Genomic DNA, 15,759 nt, shown 5'->3' on the forward strand with positions numbered 1-15,759 from the left:
TTCTCTATGATGGTATATATTTAGGATTGCAACAAATAAGATGGAGGCCAACTGAGCTTTAACAGTAATAATTATTTACAATTTGATTTTAAAATCTCAGAAGACTAGATTTTACTGGAAGGAAACTTAAAGATTATTTAGTCCAACTGTCATTTTATAGGTGAGGAAATTGAGGCCTGGAAAGGTTTAGTAAATTGTAGGAGGTTACATACATAACTTTATTGGTAGCATTTTTTAAACTAGAATCCCAGTTGAATGGTTTTTACATCTACAACTAATGTTAAGTAAAAGTAAAAAGCAAAACAAAACAAAACAATTCACCTCAATCCAATTTGTAAGCCAGTAACACTCTGGATCTGTGTTTTCCACTGTGAAGAGAACATTTCCTCTGGGAATGACAGAGCCCTCAGGAACAGCTTTTACTTCTATTGGAAGATGCCCATCATATTTCTGGTAAGAGACAATAATGAAATTATTAATTCAACAGGTGGTATGCCATTACCTGTTTAAATAAGGTTCTTTATATTTTACAGAAGCTAAACTTACTGTCATAGAAATTGCAATTGTAGATCTTATTATATTGCTAGTAATCTGGTCAGAATATCCTTATCCTCCTGAAATAAAATTAGCTAAAATGATTAACAGTTTAGTACTAGCATTAATTTTTAAATTTTATGCTGTAAAAGTACTTCTGCTAAGAAAACTTGTCACTTGAAGAGAATTTCAAACTGATTTCAAAACAAAAAAGCTGTTTCCTATTCTTTCCAAAAAAAAGACAAGAGTTTATTCCAACATATTCTAAGAGCACTACCTTTCTTCTAAGTAGGTCATTTTCATAAAAGAAAGGCTAAAGACTGAAAGATAAAATAATGGACTGCTATTAGAGAGCACAACAAAATGAATAAACAAAGTAAAAGAGAGCACTCCTTGCCAGTAGAAGAATCTTAAATAGGTTTTCTCTACACTGGTAGTAGACCTGACACCATTTTGGCAGTAGACAGACCAATCATAGGTATACTTTCTAGAGCTCTGGCAGTCAATATCCAAGTGCAATAATTCTCTCCCAAATTAGGCTGAGGATATACAGCGGCTACATGGTATGTTACTAGATATTTAATTACGCCTCCCCCTTTTTAAAGATAAAAGCTGTGGCTAACTTTTGGCTAGTAAGGTTTATTTATGTGATTTGGGACAAGGTAACTAGATAAAAAAAAAAATCATGTTAGAGGAGAAAGAATAATGCCTTAAAATCCTAGCTTGGATGCAAAAGCAGGTAGGAAACTGTAGGCAAGTCATTTAGAAGCTCAAGGTCTCAGACTTCATGCTTGTAAAAGGGGTTACACAAGATTATCTCTAGGGAATCTATGAATCCCTAAGATTCTCTGAATATAAAATAAAAATATTTACCACCCTGACCACTGAGAATTCTATTACTAAGCATAGCACTTAACTTACCTATAACTATAATCCTCACAACAAACCAAATGGGTTAAGTGTCAACCAAATGAGTTAGCCAACATAACCAAAATATGTTAGCCAACATATTTTACTGACCTTACTTAAGATATGGGAAAACTAGCAGTGTGCTTACTCAACTTCTTCAAAGACCGATAATTACCAAACAGTAAAATTCAATATTACGATATAGGCAGGAAGTTAAAGTATTTCTAATTACTTTGTGTTTGATAGTTTACAATGAAAAAGACATTCATTTTAAAGATAATGAACACTTAACATAGCAAGATGCCAATAGATCCCATTCCCAAGCTATCTTTGTAACAGAGAAAACCACCAGGGGACATTCAACACTTACGACTCAATTCCCATGTCTTTGGATGCCCAAAAGTTTAAGCAAGGAATCCAAACATGTTAGGTAGGAATATTACAGTACAATAAAGAATGAAAATTAACTTCATAGATTTGCACCAAACCATTCTTCTAACTATTCAGTAAGGGAAATGTCCTATAAGTATTGCATAGTGACAGACTCACAGCATCTATTTTCTTAGATAATGTACAGTCCAGAAAATAGGCTTAAAATTTCAAATTGCCAAATAACCATGCCCTTTCTTAATTATAATGTATTTTCAAAGAAAGGATTAAATTACCTTTCTGAAAAATGCTAGTTATTTAAATTGTAATACATATTACAACAAATTACTTAGATATGCTATAGATTTTAGATACTAATGATGTGTTACCAGGAAAAAAAAAATTAAACATTACCATTAACTTTTCACAAGAATGTCTAAATAGCCATTATATTTATAGGGTCACAGACAGAAAAGAGTTATAATTACAGTTGACCCTAGTACAATACGTGTGTTAGAGGCACCCACCCTCCTCTGTACAGTCAAAAATCCATGTATAACTTACGGTCAGCCCTCTGTAACTGTGGTTCCTCTGTATCTGTGGTTCTGCATCTGCGGATTCAACCAACTGCAGATTGTGTAGTACTGCAGTATCTACTACTGACAAAACTCCACATGTAAGTGGACCCATGCAATTCAAACCTGTGTTGTTCAAGGTTTGAATACCTGTGCTGTGTATAGTCTAATCTTCTATTCAAATTCCACGGCAAGAAATTCTGAACTAAAAGCAAAGCCAAAATACATAGGTCAAAACATGAAACCATTTTTTACCTCAAGAATGTAGTTCCATCCCTTTTCATTAAAGACATCGTCTTGGAAATGCTCTTTGTACACCTCTTTGGCTTCCTGGATCTTCTCTTTGGTCACTACTTTACCTAAAAAAATAAACATCTCCTGTTTACATTTCTAAAGGCATGCTGTGAGTTGCTGAGTTGTCATAGGATTAATGTCTCTAGCTATTTCGCCCATTCAGTGGATTAAAAAAACAAGAACTGGGCTTCCCCGGTGGCGCAGTGGTTGAGAATCTGCCTGCTAATGCAGGGGACACGGGTTCGAGCCCTGGTCTGGGAAGATCCCACATGCTGCGGAGCAGCTGGGCCTGTGAGCCACAACTACTGAGCCTGCGCGTCTGGAGCCTGTGCTCCGCAACAAGAGAGGCCGCGATAGTGAGAGGCCCGCGCACTGCAATGAAGAGTGGCCCCCACTTGCCACAACTAGAGAAAGCCCTCGCACAGAAACGAAGACCCAACACAGCCATAAATAAATAAATAAAAAAGAAACAACAACAAAAAACCAAAACAAAAAACAAAAAAAACCCAAGAACTGAGGTCAAATGATTCACCCAGAATCAACAGCAGAGTCAGAAAAGGAACTTGCACTTCTAATCACTCGCTCTAAGCATAAATGTTAATTTCTTATTTGAAAAGCAAATTTGCAAAAGAAGAGATTATTACATGTATAGTATTTTTAAAAAATCACAGTAATAAATTAACTTTTGGGAGATTTTTAAAAAATCTCTATTAATTTATATAGTCTTCAGATTTGAGAGTAAGCTTTTGATAGGTGGCTTTCCAGGTGAATCTGCTCACTTTATTCATAAAGGATGTCTTTGGGGCTGATAATCCAATAATTTTTACAATGCCTAAGTTTTTGCCCCCCAAATACACTTTTAGCTAACTTTATCTGTAAAATGAAGATAACAGTAGAGTACCTACTTTTAGAGTGGTTGTGAGGACGAAATGAGTTAAGACATCTGAATTAAAGCACTTAGAATAATGCTGGCCTATAACAAACAATATATTTTAGCTGTAATTAATAATAAATAACATTTTATAAAGTTTTTAAGCTGTAGAAAATTGAAGTGTGACAGTAGTCTTTGGTAACTTTCTCTAAATAAGATCGCTAGTAAACTCATTTATAATATCTTGGGTAATCTTGTTGCAGTGAAGTACTTTGGATATCCAAGTAGATTTTCAATAGTATAACATATCTGAACTATCTGATCTTAAAATTGCCAAGGTTATAGAAAAACGTCATTATCTGCATAAAATTCAAGTTATTCTGTATTCAATTCTGAGATTACTTTTATTTGAAAAGGTTAGAAATGAAATTTTCCAAAATGTATAAAAACCTTGGGAACTGTTTCCCCCCCCAAATACCATTACAAAATAAGACTAGACATGGACTTTCAAATAAGAAAGCACAGAAATTATTTCAGGGATTTTTTTCTTCTTTAAAATGCATTTGAGGGACTTCCCCAGTGGTCCAGTGGTTAAGACTCTGCCTTCCAATGCAGGATGCAAGGGTTCGATCCCTGGTCTGGGAACTAAGATCCCACATGCCATGGGGTGTAGCCAAAAACTTAAAAAAAAATGCATTTGAGACTAAGTCCACCGTTACAGGTAGTTTTGAAAAACAGGCCTTTAAGGTAAAACTGACTAGCAAAACATATTCTAATTATAATTGCTACCACAATTCAAAATGAGTTCCCAGGTCAGTAACAAATCCTTTATTTTGAATTAATGACTAAAGTCTATTAACAAACCAGATTAGCCTCAGAAAATTACTCACTTTTCTAAATTTATTCCCAGTCTTACTAGTTTTGGAAAATCTTTGTCATATTTAGAACACCAAGCACATACATCAAATTATAAAATTTAATGCTTTCAAATTAACATATTTCTAAAAATTCCAAAAGAACCCCTAAAAGTAGTTAGGGTAATTAAATAAATATCAAACTAGGGCTTCCCTGGTGGCACAGTGGTTAAGAGAACCCGCCTGCCAAGGCAGGGGACACGGGTTCAAGTCCTGGACCGGGAAGATTCCACATGCCGCGGATCAATGAAGCCTGTGCGCCACAACTACTGAGCCTGCGCTCTAGAGCCCGCGAGCCACAACTACTGAAGCCAGCGCGCCTAGAGCCCGTGCTCCGCAAGGAGAAGCCACCGCAATGAGAAGCCTGCGCACCGCAACAAAGAGTAGCCGCTGCTCGCCGCAACTAGAGAAAGCCTGCGTGCAGCAATGAAGACCTGATGCAGCCAAAAATAAATTAAAAAAAAAAAAATCAAAATTAGACTATTCAAAAAGGTACTTAAAATAATAATACAACAATATCGGAGGAAAACTATAATGAGGTATATAAAAGCAGTGTTTTAAACATATTAGGAAAAACAATACCTTTTAAGTACTTATTAAGAATGTACTGCAACCCATAAAATACTGTTTCCTCATATTTCACCTTCCTTATTTTGGAGTTTTCTGTCTTCTTTTCACGGCATTCAAAGTAGGAATAAACTTTGCTTGTGTTGGGTGGGTACTGTTTATAATGAGTAACCTATATGAAAGAGAAAATACCTGAATTAGAAAATACCAGAAGAATAGAATGTAAATTATGATAAAAAGAGCCTGAAATTATTTAAAACCAGAGAAACTACACTTATTTGCTGTTGATCAGCTTCTTCTCCTGGCTATAAGGAATAAAAAGTGAGTATCATGCTTATTAAGATACTTTTAATAGTTCAGTATCTTAAATTCAAAACTGCAGGAGAGTATTAAATTTTATAAACAAACGGACTGAACTTAAGGAAGTACAAGGCCTCTAAGCTGGACACTTGGAAAAAAAAATGCCAAGAAAGATCTCATTTACTCTTGGGGAACAGCCTTCATTCGGGAAAGAGAAGCAGCTGCCTGGGGGACAAACACATGATATAAAAGAATGAACTGAAAGCAGAATTTGGTACTGTTACTATTTAAGTGTGGAACTCTTGACAAGTCAATAGTCAATGACTTCTTACGACTCTCCTTCATCTGTATAATGAGGTACTAAAAATGACCCCTTCTAGTCTTCATAATGACACTGTGAAAACCTGGATGAAAGCAATAGCAGCAGCAGTGGAAAAAATATCCTGTTTTGTAATCTTTCTTTTTCTCAAATTACCTCTGAATTGGGAAATAAATGCCTATCCAGTGCAACATCAAATCCTTATGAATTTAAAGATATGAAGAGGCATTATCACAACTTTCTCTTCCATGAATTTGGGTAAGAGCCACTGTTGAAAATTTTTCTGTTTTTGTTTTAAGAAAAAAAAAAAGCGAGTGTTCATTATAATGTGAATTTTATTATATTTTAATATGGTTACAACATTTTACCAATAAAAAATAACTGGAAGAATAGTGTATATTTTCCCATTTGAAAGAAGAGGAATAATAATGCCTTAAAGCTTAAGGATAGGGTGGTGAGTCAGGGTAATGGTGGAATAAATCTTTGCAGACCAAGTTTCATGGATGACCACTGTGAACATAAACCATTTTTTCTGTTTAGCTCTGATCTCAAGTTTAGGAAAACTACTGTGTTCCTTGTTTGGCTGCACAATCTCAATCCTAGTAAAACTTGGTTTTAACCTAAAGAAACTTTGTGGCTTTGCACAAAAATTCTAAAACGAATACAGAGAGAGAAAAAAAAGTCACAAGTGTTTAAAATATGTTTCCTTTCTAATAGAAGCAACTTGCAACTCTATAAAAATAGCACCCTGATGCAGCTTATAGGTAATCTTGCAGGTGAATCTTTATGTTAATATGTGGTTTGATTGCCTAAGTCAGGTAAGAGAGCTGGAACTTTCTGTTTTGCTCAGGTACACATATCTATATACTTACAAGGTATACGGAGGCCTCATCAAAATCTACAAGTATGTGTCAGTTTTTTTAAAGTCAGAACCCAGGGACTGATACCAGGGTAAATTTAAGATTTAAGAAGTAGCTAAGTGAAGTAGCTAATACAGAATCCAGAGCAATTAAGTCCACTAGCCGATTCACTAAAATGCAAAAACATGTGTATATATGAACGATACCATAATAATAAATGACTACTACTTTAACTACTTAAGAAACTGATTAGAAAAAGATATCACCACTTGAAAATGTACCCAAGATGTATATAAAAACGAAAATGTCCAGTTTATAATCTAAATAACTCCAACTCCCTTAGTGGGAATAAGCAGTGAGGTGGAAGAAAAGTCAACCACGATGAAGTAAAATTTGAAAAAAGTCAGATTCATAGCTGTGTCTCAACAGTTACATGTGACCTTCTTTACAGTTCAGATACTTAATGGTGCATCTTTATAAATTTATTTTTCCTGTATCAGATTTAAAAGTATTAGAAGGCAAATGAATTATTTTCATCTTCTGAGTAGACCAAGCAGTCAAAAGCTGAATGGAAATTGTCCCTAAGCTATTTAACTCCATCTTGGTCTAAAAGTATATTAAAAAATTTCCATCATACAAATACAGTTCCTGTTCAGGACAATAATTAAATATGTTTATAATTTTAAAGCTTTACTTCAGTTGTATTCTTTAATTATGGTACTTAAAACCCTTGCATAAATATTCAGAATGCCTCTCTGAAAACAAACGTTATTAAAAATACAAAATTGTCTAGGCTTGATTAGAAATGAAGTATGACTTCTAAAATCTTCTTTGGAGAAACTTAAGAAAACTGTTTCAGAATTTAGCTAAAGAATCTAAGTCACGTAAGGCAAACTCTCTGGCAATTAACTATGAAACGTAATTTACTATTAACTCCCTACTCACACCCAATATGTTTAAAGAGGAATAAAATAGTATTATTCAAATCTATTTATATTGGCATATACACATTGTTTTAATGGGAAAAAAATTTAAACAGAGCTTCTTAGTAAATATTTTCTAAGAATACAGCCAATAGATAATTCTGGTTTTGCTAGGTTTACTGTCCTCTTCATTTTACTTTCTGCTAAACTTATCACCCTGAGCCCCTTGGAACTTTCACCAGAAGATGAGATGATATAGCAGAAATACAAATCTATAATAAACTGTTATTTTATAAATAGTTCATGCATTCACAAATATATACTCTGTACCAACTGTGTATCAGGCACTGTTTCAGATGCTGAGGATGGGGAAGTAAAATAGACTGACTAGCCCTTACTCTCATAGGGCTAGTGAGGGCTGAGAGATCATAAACAAAATAATTTGAGCTAGATGGATGCTATGAAAAATTAAAAGAAAATGATGGACCAGAAGGGGCCTGGGAGACTAAAGTGGAGGCCAAGAAGGCTTCTCTGAGATAGTAACATGTGAGCAAGGTCTAAATGACGAGGAAAGAGGAAATATCTTGACTTCAGGGACAGAAGAGAATGAAGACCACTGTGGTTGGCGCTTAGAGAATGGGGAGGAGGTACATGGTAAGGTCAGAGAGAGAGAGATGCAGGGACAAGATCATGTAAGGCTCACAGGCTACCAAGGAGCTTGAATTTTACCTGAAGTGCAGTGGGAAGCCATTAGCATGCTTTAAGCTGGAGTGAATATGATCTGATTCACATTTGACAAGGATCAGCTTGGCAGAGATGGAGAATGGATTACGGGGTGACCAGAGTGGACACAGAGCATTAAGAGGCTATTGCCGAAGACTAGGTTAGGTGAGAGACCGGCTCAGTGTCTTTGGAGAAGTAGGCTGATAGATTAGATTTGGGAATAAAGAGGGGAAGGAATTAAGGATGTCTCCTAGATTTTTGGCTTGAGCAACTGAGTGAATAATGATGCCATTTACTGAGATGGGGAAAGCCATGGAAGGACTGGGTAGGGAAATCAAGAGCTTAGTTTTAAATATGTTAAGTAAACACTAACAAAAAGTTTTATAATATGCAAAATTAAAGTGACCTGCCAAAAGGGAGCCCTTAAATCATGTTGTTTTTCAGCACTGCTTTGACTTACATCACTAGAGAAAATAGTTGTACAATAAATTTAAAATTATTTATAAGATGAAGAGAAAAAAACAAATTTCTCATAATATCCTCAGCAAACATTACCCCTAAAAATGTTTCCTCAAGTGGCATAGCCTTCCTGCAACTGACAGAGTACTGCCAGTACATAAATATATGTGTGGTAAAGAACAGAGGCACACAGAAAAATGTAGCTCTTCTAATAAAACTTAGCTTCACAGTTAGTTATGTGGTCGATTTACTTAATGAAAAAATAAGCTTCTAAAAACTGCAGTCCCAGATATCCCTGTATAACAGTTCAAGAGAGGTATGAGAAATATTGAAGTTGCATAGAATCTTTCTGTGAGAGCGAAGTATAATTTTCTCCTGAGTTTCTCTAGATTTCCCATAAGGGTGACGTGATAATATTTCCAAGAGCTTTCCTCCCACAATGGGATCACATGACCAAAGGCAACTACTACTAACCTCCTTTTACAGTTAATCACTAAGAAATAATCACAAGCCAACATTTTAACAACACCATGTGTATGGAAGAGCACATGGAATAACGGACCCAAAGTCACAAACTAAGCTATGTTACCTATGTAATATCTAAGGGCACTCATAAGAGGCACTTATATTGGCTAAGACTCTCTGCCTCTTCAAAGGTAATGTGCCAGAAACAGCAAAAATCATAACTGATTCTTTCCTCTTTTCAATATTATTCAAGATTTGTCAAGCCCTGGACTTCTGTTGCCCCAGAAAATAATTCATTGCTATTTGGCTTTTGAAGCAATAATAACTTCAAAATACAACTTAAGGATTTTGGGATTACATTATTTTGGTGAAGGGGATAAATTGTAAAACCAGCCATTATCATTATGCTGCCTCTTCCCTTAAATCAGGCAGAGTTCCCGGCAACTTGTACCTTTTTTTGCCACACCTTTAAGAGAGATTTCATAAACTGACAAAAAGGATACCAGTTTCTGGTATTTTTGTTTTGCAAGATACTCTACAATTATTACTGACCTAATCCGATCTTCCTATGAGGTATGTTCATGATTTACATACAGGATTTTATTTCTGTTGCCTGGGTTTTTCCTATAATTTATAATATAAAACTTACTGGAAAAACTCTGTCCTAAGAATGAACAGGTACTCTCTGACATACAAACTGCAGCAGGGCCACATGTCTCACAAGGCTTAGGCTGCCGCTGTGACCATACTTAAGTGCCTGTTCAGAAGCGGTGAAAGAGAAGCAACTATGAAAAATAGGAACAGCTCAGAGGAAGACACTGCGTAGCTAAAAGTCCAAGGCAGGACTAACTTGCCCATAAGATTCTCATTTATCCCCAAATCTTTTCCTCCAAAAAGCCCCAAATTAAGATTTGTTATTCCGCTACGAATGAGGAAGCAAGCTCTTTTTTAAAAAAAACTAACTTGGGTGCTTAATCATCATACATGAATTATACAGCCTTTTATAACTTTTCTAAAATCAACTTTCACCCATCTTAGATTGTAAGGGACATCTTTCGTATTTTATAATATCTAGTAGGCCTCCAATATTTATTAAATTAATGCATGAAAATGTGCTGAGTTCTAGATAACCAGTTTTAAATGACCTTTTGAGAAGCAACCCACACTGGACAGCACATTTCATAACTAACGTGTGATGTGGTTTAAACTGTAAATTGCTTAGGGATTACTTTCTTGTGATATACATTATTTTTTCCAACTAGGGCTCAATTGACAACATCATCCATTTTAATCTGCTAACAGGTAAAATGTTCAGAAATGTTAAAATGATTCTCTGCTGTAGTTTGTTACAAACATTATCTACATAGGAGGGGAAGGAAGAATGGAACAGAAATGAATCTTTTAATGATCCGGTTATACAGAAACTGATCAATGGCTATCCCAGAAATAAGTGAAAAAAATGACCTGTCTCTTTTATAAAAAAACATTCCAAATGCTTTTTAAGCACTGCAATGGCTAAGGCCAGCCCAAACGCACCTTTCTCTAGCTGGCTTAGCACAATGTAAATATAACACAGTAGATAATTTTCCTTTAAACCATTTTGAAAACATAAATGGTTAACACTTAAGTGTCCTTTTCATTTGTAACAAGAAACCAGGATAAAAATAGAAGAAACAACCACATTCACCTATTTCCTTAGTTCATCAATATGTATAATAAAGTATGAGATTACAGAAATGAATATGCATCTTAAATGCCTCTCCTTTGGCCCAAATTGTCCCGATCCCTCTGGAAAGGATACAAGTGAAAACAAAATTCCCACATGTTGTCATGCGCTTGGACACTATCCCATCTACTTGCAAAACACCTTTCTATAGTGCCTAGACAGCCAATTATCCTTGCTTCAGCTCTAGAAAAAATAAATCAACAATATTCTGCTCTCTTCCACCAATACATCTAAAGCTGTTAGCTACCTACTTTAAATGGCCAACAGTATGCAAGTACTGATAAGGATATGCATGTAACATTCTCATGTAATTTCCTAATAAAAGTGTAATTTCACCACTTCTAGACTCAAGATTACCATTTCTGTCTCCTCTTCATCTAAGAAGATAAAAAGCCGAAAATGATAAACAGGCTATAAGGACCACTAAAAGTGTAAGGAAAATGAAACTTAAAAGACTAAATTGTGAGTGTGCAATACACTACTTATTTTACTGTACTGCTGTAAACCACTGGTATAAAACATATCCTGACTGAATCCTCTTGAGGGTTTTTTTGTGGGGGAGGGAGGGAAATGAAATATCTTACAAAGATGATAATCTTCTTAAAAGGTTTTATATTCGAAAGGGGATAACATACACCAGTCTGACTTGCAAATTGACAGGAATAAACTTAATTAAATAGATGCAAATTCTGATAGTGTAGTTAAGAATGCCTTGCTAGCAGATTAGAAAACTTTAAGGTAACCACTCTTACCTTTCATCCCAGGAAATTGATGTTAAAGCAATTTACATTCCTTATATATAATGGCTAGAGGAACTACAAACCAAAGAAGCTTACACACTGTTTTGTAATGTTTAAACCATTTTGAAAATATAAATGGTTAACACTTAAGGGTCCTTTTCATTTATAACAAGAACCCAGGATAAAAACAGAAGAAACAACCACATTTACCTATTTCCTTAGTTCATCATTATGTATAATAAAGTATGAGATTACAGAAATGAATATTTATTTAAATTTATTTATTGTATTTATTTTTGGCTGTGTTGGGCCTTCGTTGCGGTGCGCGGGCTTCTTATTGCGGTGGCTCCTCTTGCTGCAGAGCACGGGCTCCAGCAGCTGTGGCTCGTGGGCTCTAGAGCGCAGGCTCAGTAGTCGTGGCCCATGGGATTAGTTGCTCCGCTGCACGTGGGATCTTCCCGGACCAGGGCTCGAACCCACGTCCCCTGCATTGGCAGGCGGATTCTTAACCACTGTGCCACCAGGGAAGCCCTGAATATATACTTTAAACGTCTGTTTTGTTTTTAAAAGTTGAACCAATCAACCTCCGTTTACATTTCCCATTTTCAATAAAATAAGTTACTACATTAAAAAATTTGAAAATTATTTTAAAGATTTAGTTAAGGATAAAGTTCTAGAAAACTATGCATGAGACCATTCTAAAAGCACTATTAAAAATACTCAAAACACTATAATTGAACTAAGAGACCACAGAGGAGCACAAGTAAAAATATCCTTGATAGCACTATGATATCCTTGCAATTGTGTAGATTTCCACTTTAAAATTCCATTTAAAAGACCACTTGTTAAAGAAACCTGGTTCTACTTTAAATAATAACCCACCTAAACTATCATAAGTAGAATCTTAAACCAGCTGGGAAGGAAAGTTCAACAGAGAACTTAACTAAAATAGGATTCTCCAAAATACTTTACTGGAAAATTTAAGAAAAAACAAAAAGCAACAAAAACCACAACAAAAACCAAAATCTGAAAACATTATGCTTTAATCACTATATTCCAAACTACGATGCTGCTCAAGTAAAAACGAACATTTATTCTGCGAAAGTGGAGTTTCCAGTCTGACATGTCATCTTTTAGGTGTCCTGCCTAACAAAGCTTGTTAGCAAAGTATAATCCAGTTTATTTCATATAATTTGGAAACTAGGGGAAAGGATATTTGCCGGATTTCTCTTTAATCACTCTTCCCTTTACAAATGTGAGTTTCAAATAAAATTAACGGGTCAGCTATACATGCAAGCGTCCAATAGCCATAGTAAAAGAATGTTGTGTCGCTTCTCTCTCAACAAGTTCTCCAAGGTTAACTACAGTTCATTTAACACCTCGTGTTTCACTTTCCTTTTCACAGAAATCTTGTAGTGGTCCTAATGGAATAAGGGCAGATCGGCCTTTCCAACAAGAGATAAGGAGCGTTGAGTGATCACCAGGAGCAAAGGAGTTTGAAACGGAGCCCAGTGGAGTGGGACGGGGGAATCCAGCAGGGCTACCAGGGACAGATAAGTGTCCTCCGCACCCGGGCCACAGGCAGAGGAACGTGGTTGGCTGCTCTGGCACCCCTACTAGGGCTTCGCCCGCCCGTTCCTCGGGAAGGGGCGTACCTGCCGGCTAAGGGGTGAGCGCGCTCGACTCAGCTCCGCGGGGGAAAACCCACTTCTCAAACCCGGCTCAGTCTTTCCACCGTGGAACCCAAGGGGCCGTTACCTAACTGACCCGCTCCTCGGGCGAGCCCTCGCCCAGCCCGGCCCGGGGCCAAAAGGCCGCGCTCCTGCGGAAGACGTGAGCTCGGCCGGTGACGCCCCAGCCACCCCGGCCGCCGGCCCGCTGAGCCGAGCTGAGCCGCCCCGAGCCCCGGGCAGCGGGCGCGCGGCACCAGCTCGCGCCCGCCTCAGCCCCTCGCCGCGCCCCCCCCCCACAACCACGCACCCACCAGGCCCCGCCTCCTGCCGTCTATCCCTCCATCCCTCCTCCATCCCTCCTCCATCCGCCTCCTCCCCACTGCGGCGCCAGCCTCACCTGCCCCTAGTCGCCGCCGCCGCCGCCGCGCCTTCCCTCGGGGCTGCCTCGCGCCACGACCCCAGCCCGGCCGCCCCTGCCCCGCAGCCTCGCGCTGGTCCCCGACGCGCCCTCTCTTCCTCCGTCACCTGCCCCCGCCCCGAGCTTCTACCTTGTACGAGTCGGTGGCCAGGAGGATGTTGAACTCGGCTTCTGCCGCAGCATTCATCTCGGGCCGGAGTGTAGGGGCCGCGCGCCGCGGGCTGCCCGGCGCGGCTGCGAGGAAGGAGAAAAATGGGCTTCACCGCGCTCCGTTGCTTAAGTCACCGCTCTGTCGGAGGGGGAGGGTGAGAGGAGGGGGAAACGGAGCTGGGAGGAGGGACCAGAGGAGGGCGGGCCTGGGAGCAGTGACGCGGCGGGGGAGGCGGTGCGCGCGCTCGCAGTCTAGGGACTCCGGCGGCCTCCTCACCCCGGCTCCCCGCCCCCGCCCCAGCCCCATCGCCCCGGCAGGGACGCGAGGGGCGGGGCGCGGCCGCGCGTGCGCAGCGCGCAGGGGGGCGGGGCGGGTAGGACGTGAGGCACGCTCCCTTCTCGGAGTCGCCCATCCCGGGAAGCTTGAGGCTGCGGGGCCGCCCCGGCCCGTGACCCGGGCGCCGGCTTGGCTTTCGTTTCCCTGCCCGGCGCAGTGGGGCGGGGCCGGGAGGGGGCGTTCCCAGCCTCGCCACCTCTGCGATTAGCCGGTTCGCCCGCCCCGCTGGCACCTTCCTATCCTACCCAGTCCTGGCCCGTTTTCTGAGTCCTCTTGAAGTCACGCCATCCGGCTAGGGGCCCAAGGAGCCTCCCTCTGCCCGTCTCCCCGTCCCCCTCGCGCAGTTACTCACCTTTGTCTCTGGCTCGGATTAAGGATCGAGCCTTTTGCCTCCATCCCTCGTGTCCCTCCTGGTCCTCCTAACCCTCGCTTTAAAATCTGAAAAGCTGTGCGGTGAGGAATAGGTCTGGAGGGCCCCTTTAATCTGACGCATCGACTCCGCTTTCCTCCAGCTCTATGGCTGAGCTCTTGATCCTCTGAGGATGTTTAGACTTTCCCCGAGAAAATAGCCTGCGCCCAAAGTCGGGGGTTGAATTCAATCCTCACAGATAATCAGAGGACAAGACCTAGTTGAATCTAATATTGCCGAGAAGTAAACGGCAACGAGCCAAGTCTTTGACGGGATGCGAGACTGACTTTAGTCATCGTTGTAATCGCTCAATCTTGGGAAACGGGTTGGCAACCTGGAAATAAAAAAGCGAGTGAAACGACGTCGGATGACTTCAGCCAAATGCGGACCATCCATTTGCGCAGTTCTCATACGTGGTTGCATTTTTGCGTAAAACTATGATTCCCTTTGTCCCCATGATCAATAGCTGCTTCTCTCTCTCTTTTTTTTTTAAGATTTAGGTTTTACAAGATACAAGTAGCTGGGAAAAAGCGATTTAATGAAAACCAGTACGGGAACTTTACAGATTGTCATTCAAATTAGTGAAAGTCTCATTTTATGGGGGTGGGGGGTCGGGGTGGAGGCTGTGAATTTAGAGTTTCATTGCGCGAAAACTGACACCGCTTCAATTAAAAGCAACTTCAGTCCAGACAATGTCACGGAGTCAGTACAGATTCCTGACAAATGCCTCCATCTATAGGTAGATGCAGTACAAGCAAAGATCACAGAAGTAGTGAGATATCCCTAGGCACTCACCAAGGTAGTGAGATATCCCTAGGCACTCACCAAGGTAGTGAAAAATGCTAATGCATTTAGAATTATTTTCAACAACAAGGTTTAAAACAAACGAGGCTTTTTTGGTTGACCTTACGTGTGTTTACTACGGAAAATTACTTTTAAAACTATTTAAATAATTAAAATATTAAAAATTTTATTAGGGGAGATTCTGTTATATTAGTTTAAGCAGTGCCATTCAAAGAAGAAAAATGATCCTTTTTGCTCCTCTTAATTTGGAGCTTTTTTCCCTTCATTCATTTAAAATTTCTATAACCTACTTTACTTAAATGACAAATGCTTTTTGCTTAGCTTCCTGGAATCCATGTACGTATATAACTGACCATTGTTCTATGCACCTTATGCAGGAAAAAAAAAAAAGAATTCTGATTACAAAGAGGGCTTTGTTTA

The 15,759-nt window shown here is 39.2% G+C and overlaps 1 protein-coding gene across 1 annotated transcript in view; it reads right to left on the reverse strand.

The window, feature by feature from the left end:
* The window catches only part of NAMPT (nicotinamide phosphoribosyltransferase), a 38,810-nt gene extending 24,141 nt beyond the window's left edge, over positions 1–14,669 (reverse strand). The window contains exons 1-5 of the mRNA XM_057549763.1: positions 14,479–14,669; positions 13,770–13,928; positions 5,049–5,205; positions 2,643–2,746; positions 322–450 (exon numbers count right to left, since the gene is read on the reverse strand). Of these exons, the coding sequence (XP_057405746.1) occupies positions 322–450; positions 2,643–2,746; positions 5,049–5,205; positions 13,770–13,826 (447 nt within the window). The 5' untranslated portion in view covers positions 13,827–13,928; positions 14,479–14,669. The remainder of the gene's footprint in view (positions 1–321; positions 451–2,642; positions 2,747–5,048; positions 5,206–13,769; positions 13,929–14,478) is intronic.
* Positions 14,670–15,759: the final 1,090 nt, after the last annotated feature.

This window comes from Balaenoptera acutorostrata, chromosome 7, assembly GCF_949987535.1.
Source record: "Balaenoptera acutorostrata chromosome 7, mBalAcu1.1, whole genome shotgun sequence".
Taxonomy (NCBI): domain Eukaryota; kingdom Metazoa; phylum Chordata; class Mammalia; order Artiodactyla; family Balaenopteridae; genus Balaenoptera; species Balaenoptera acutorostrata.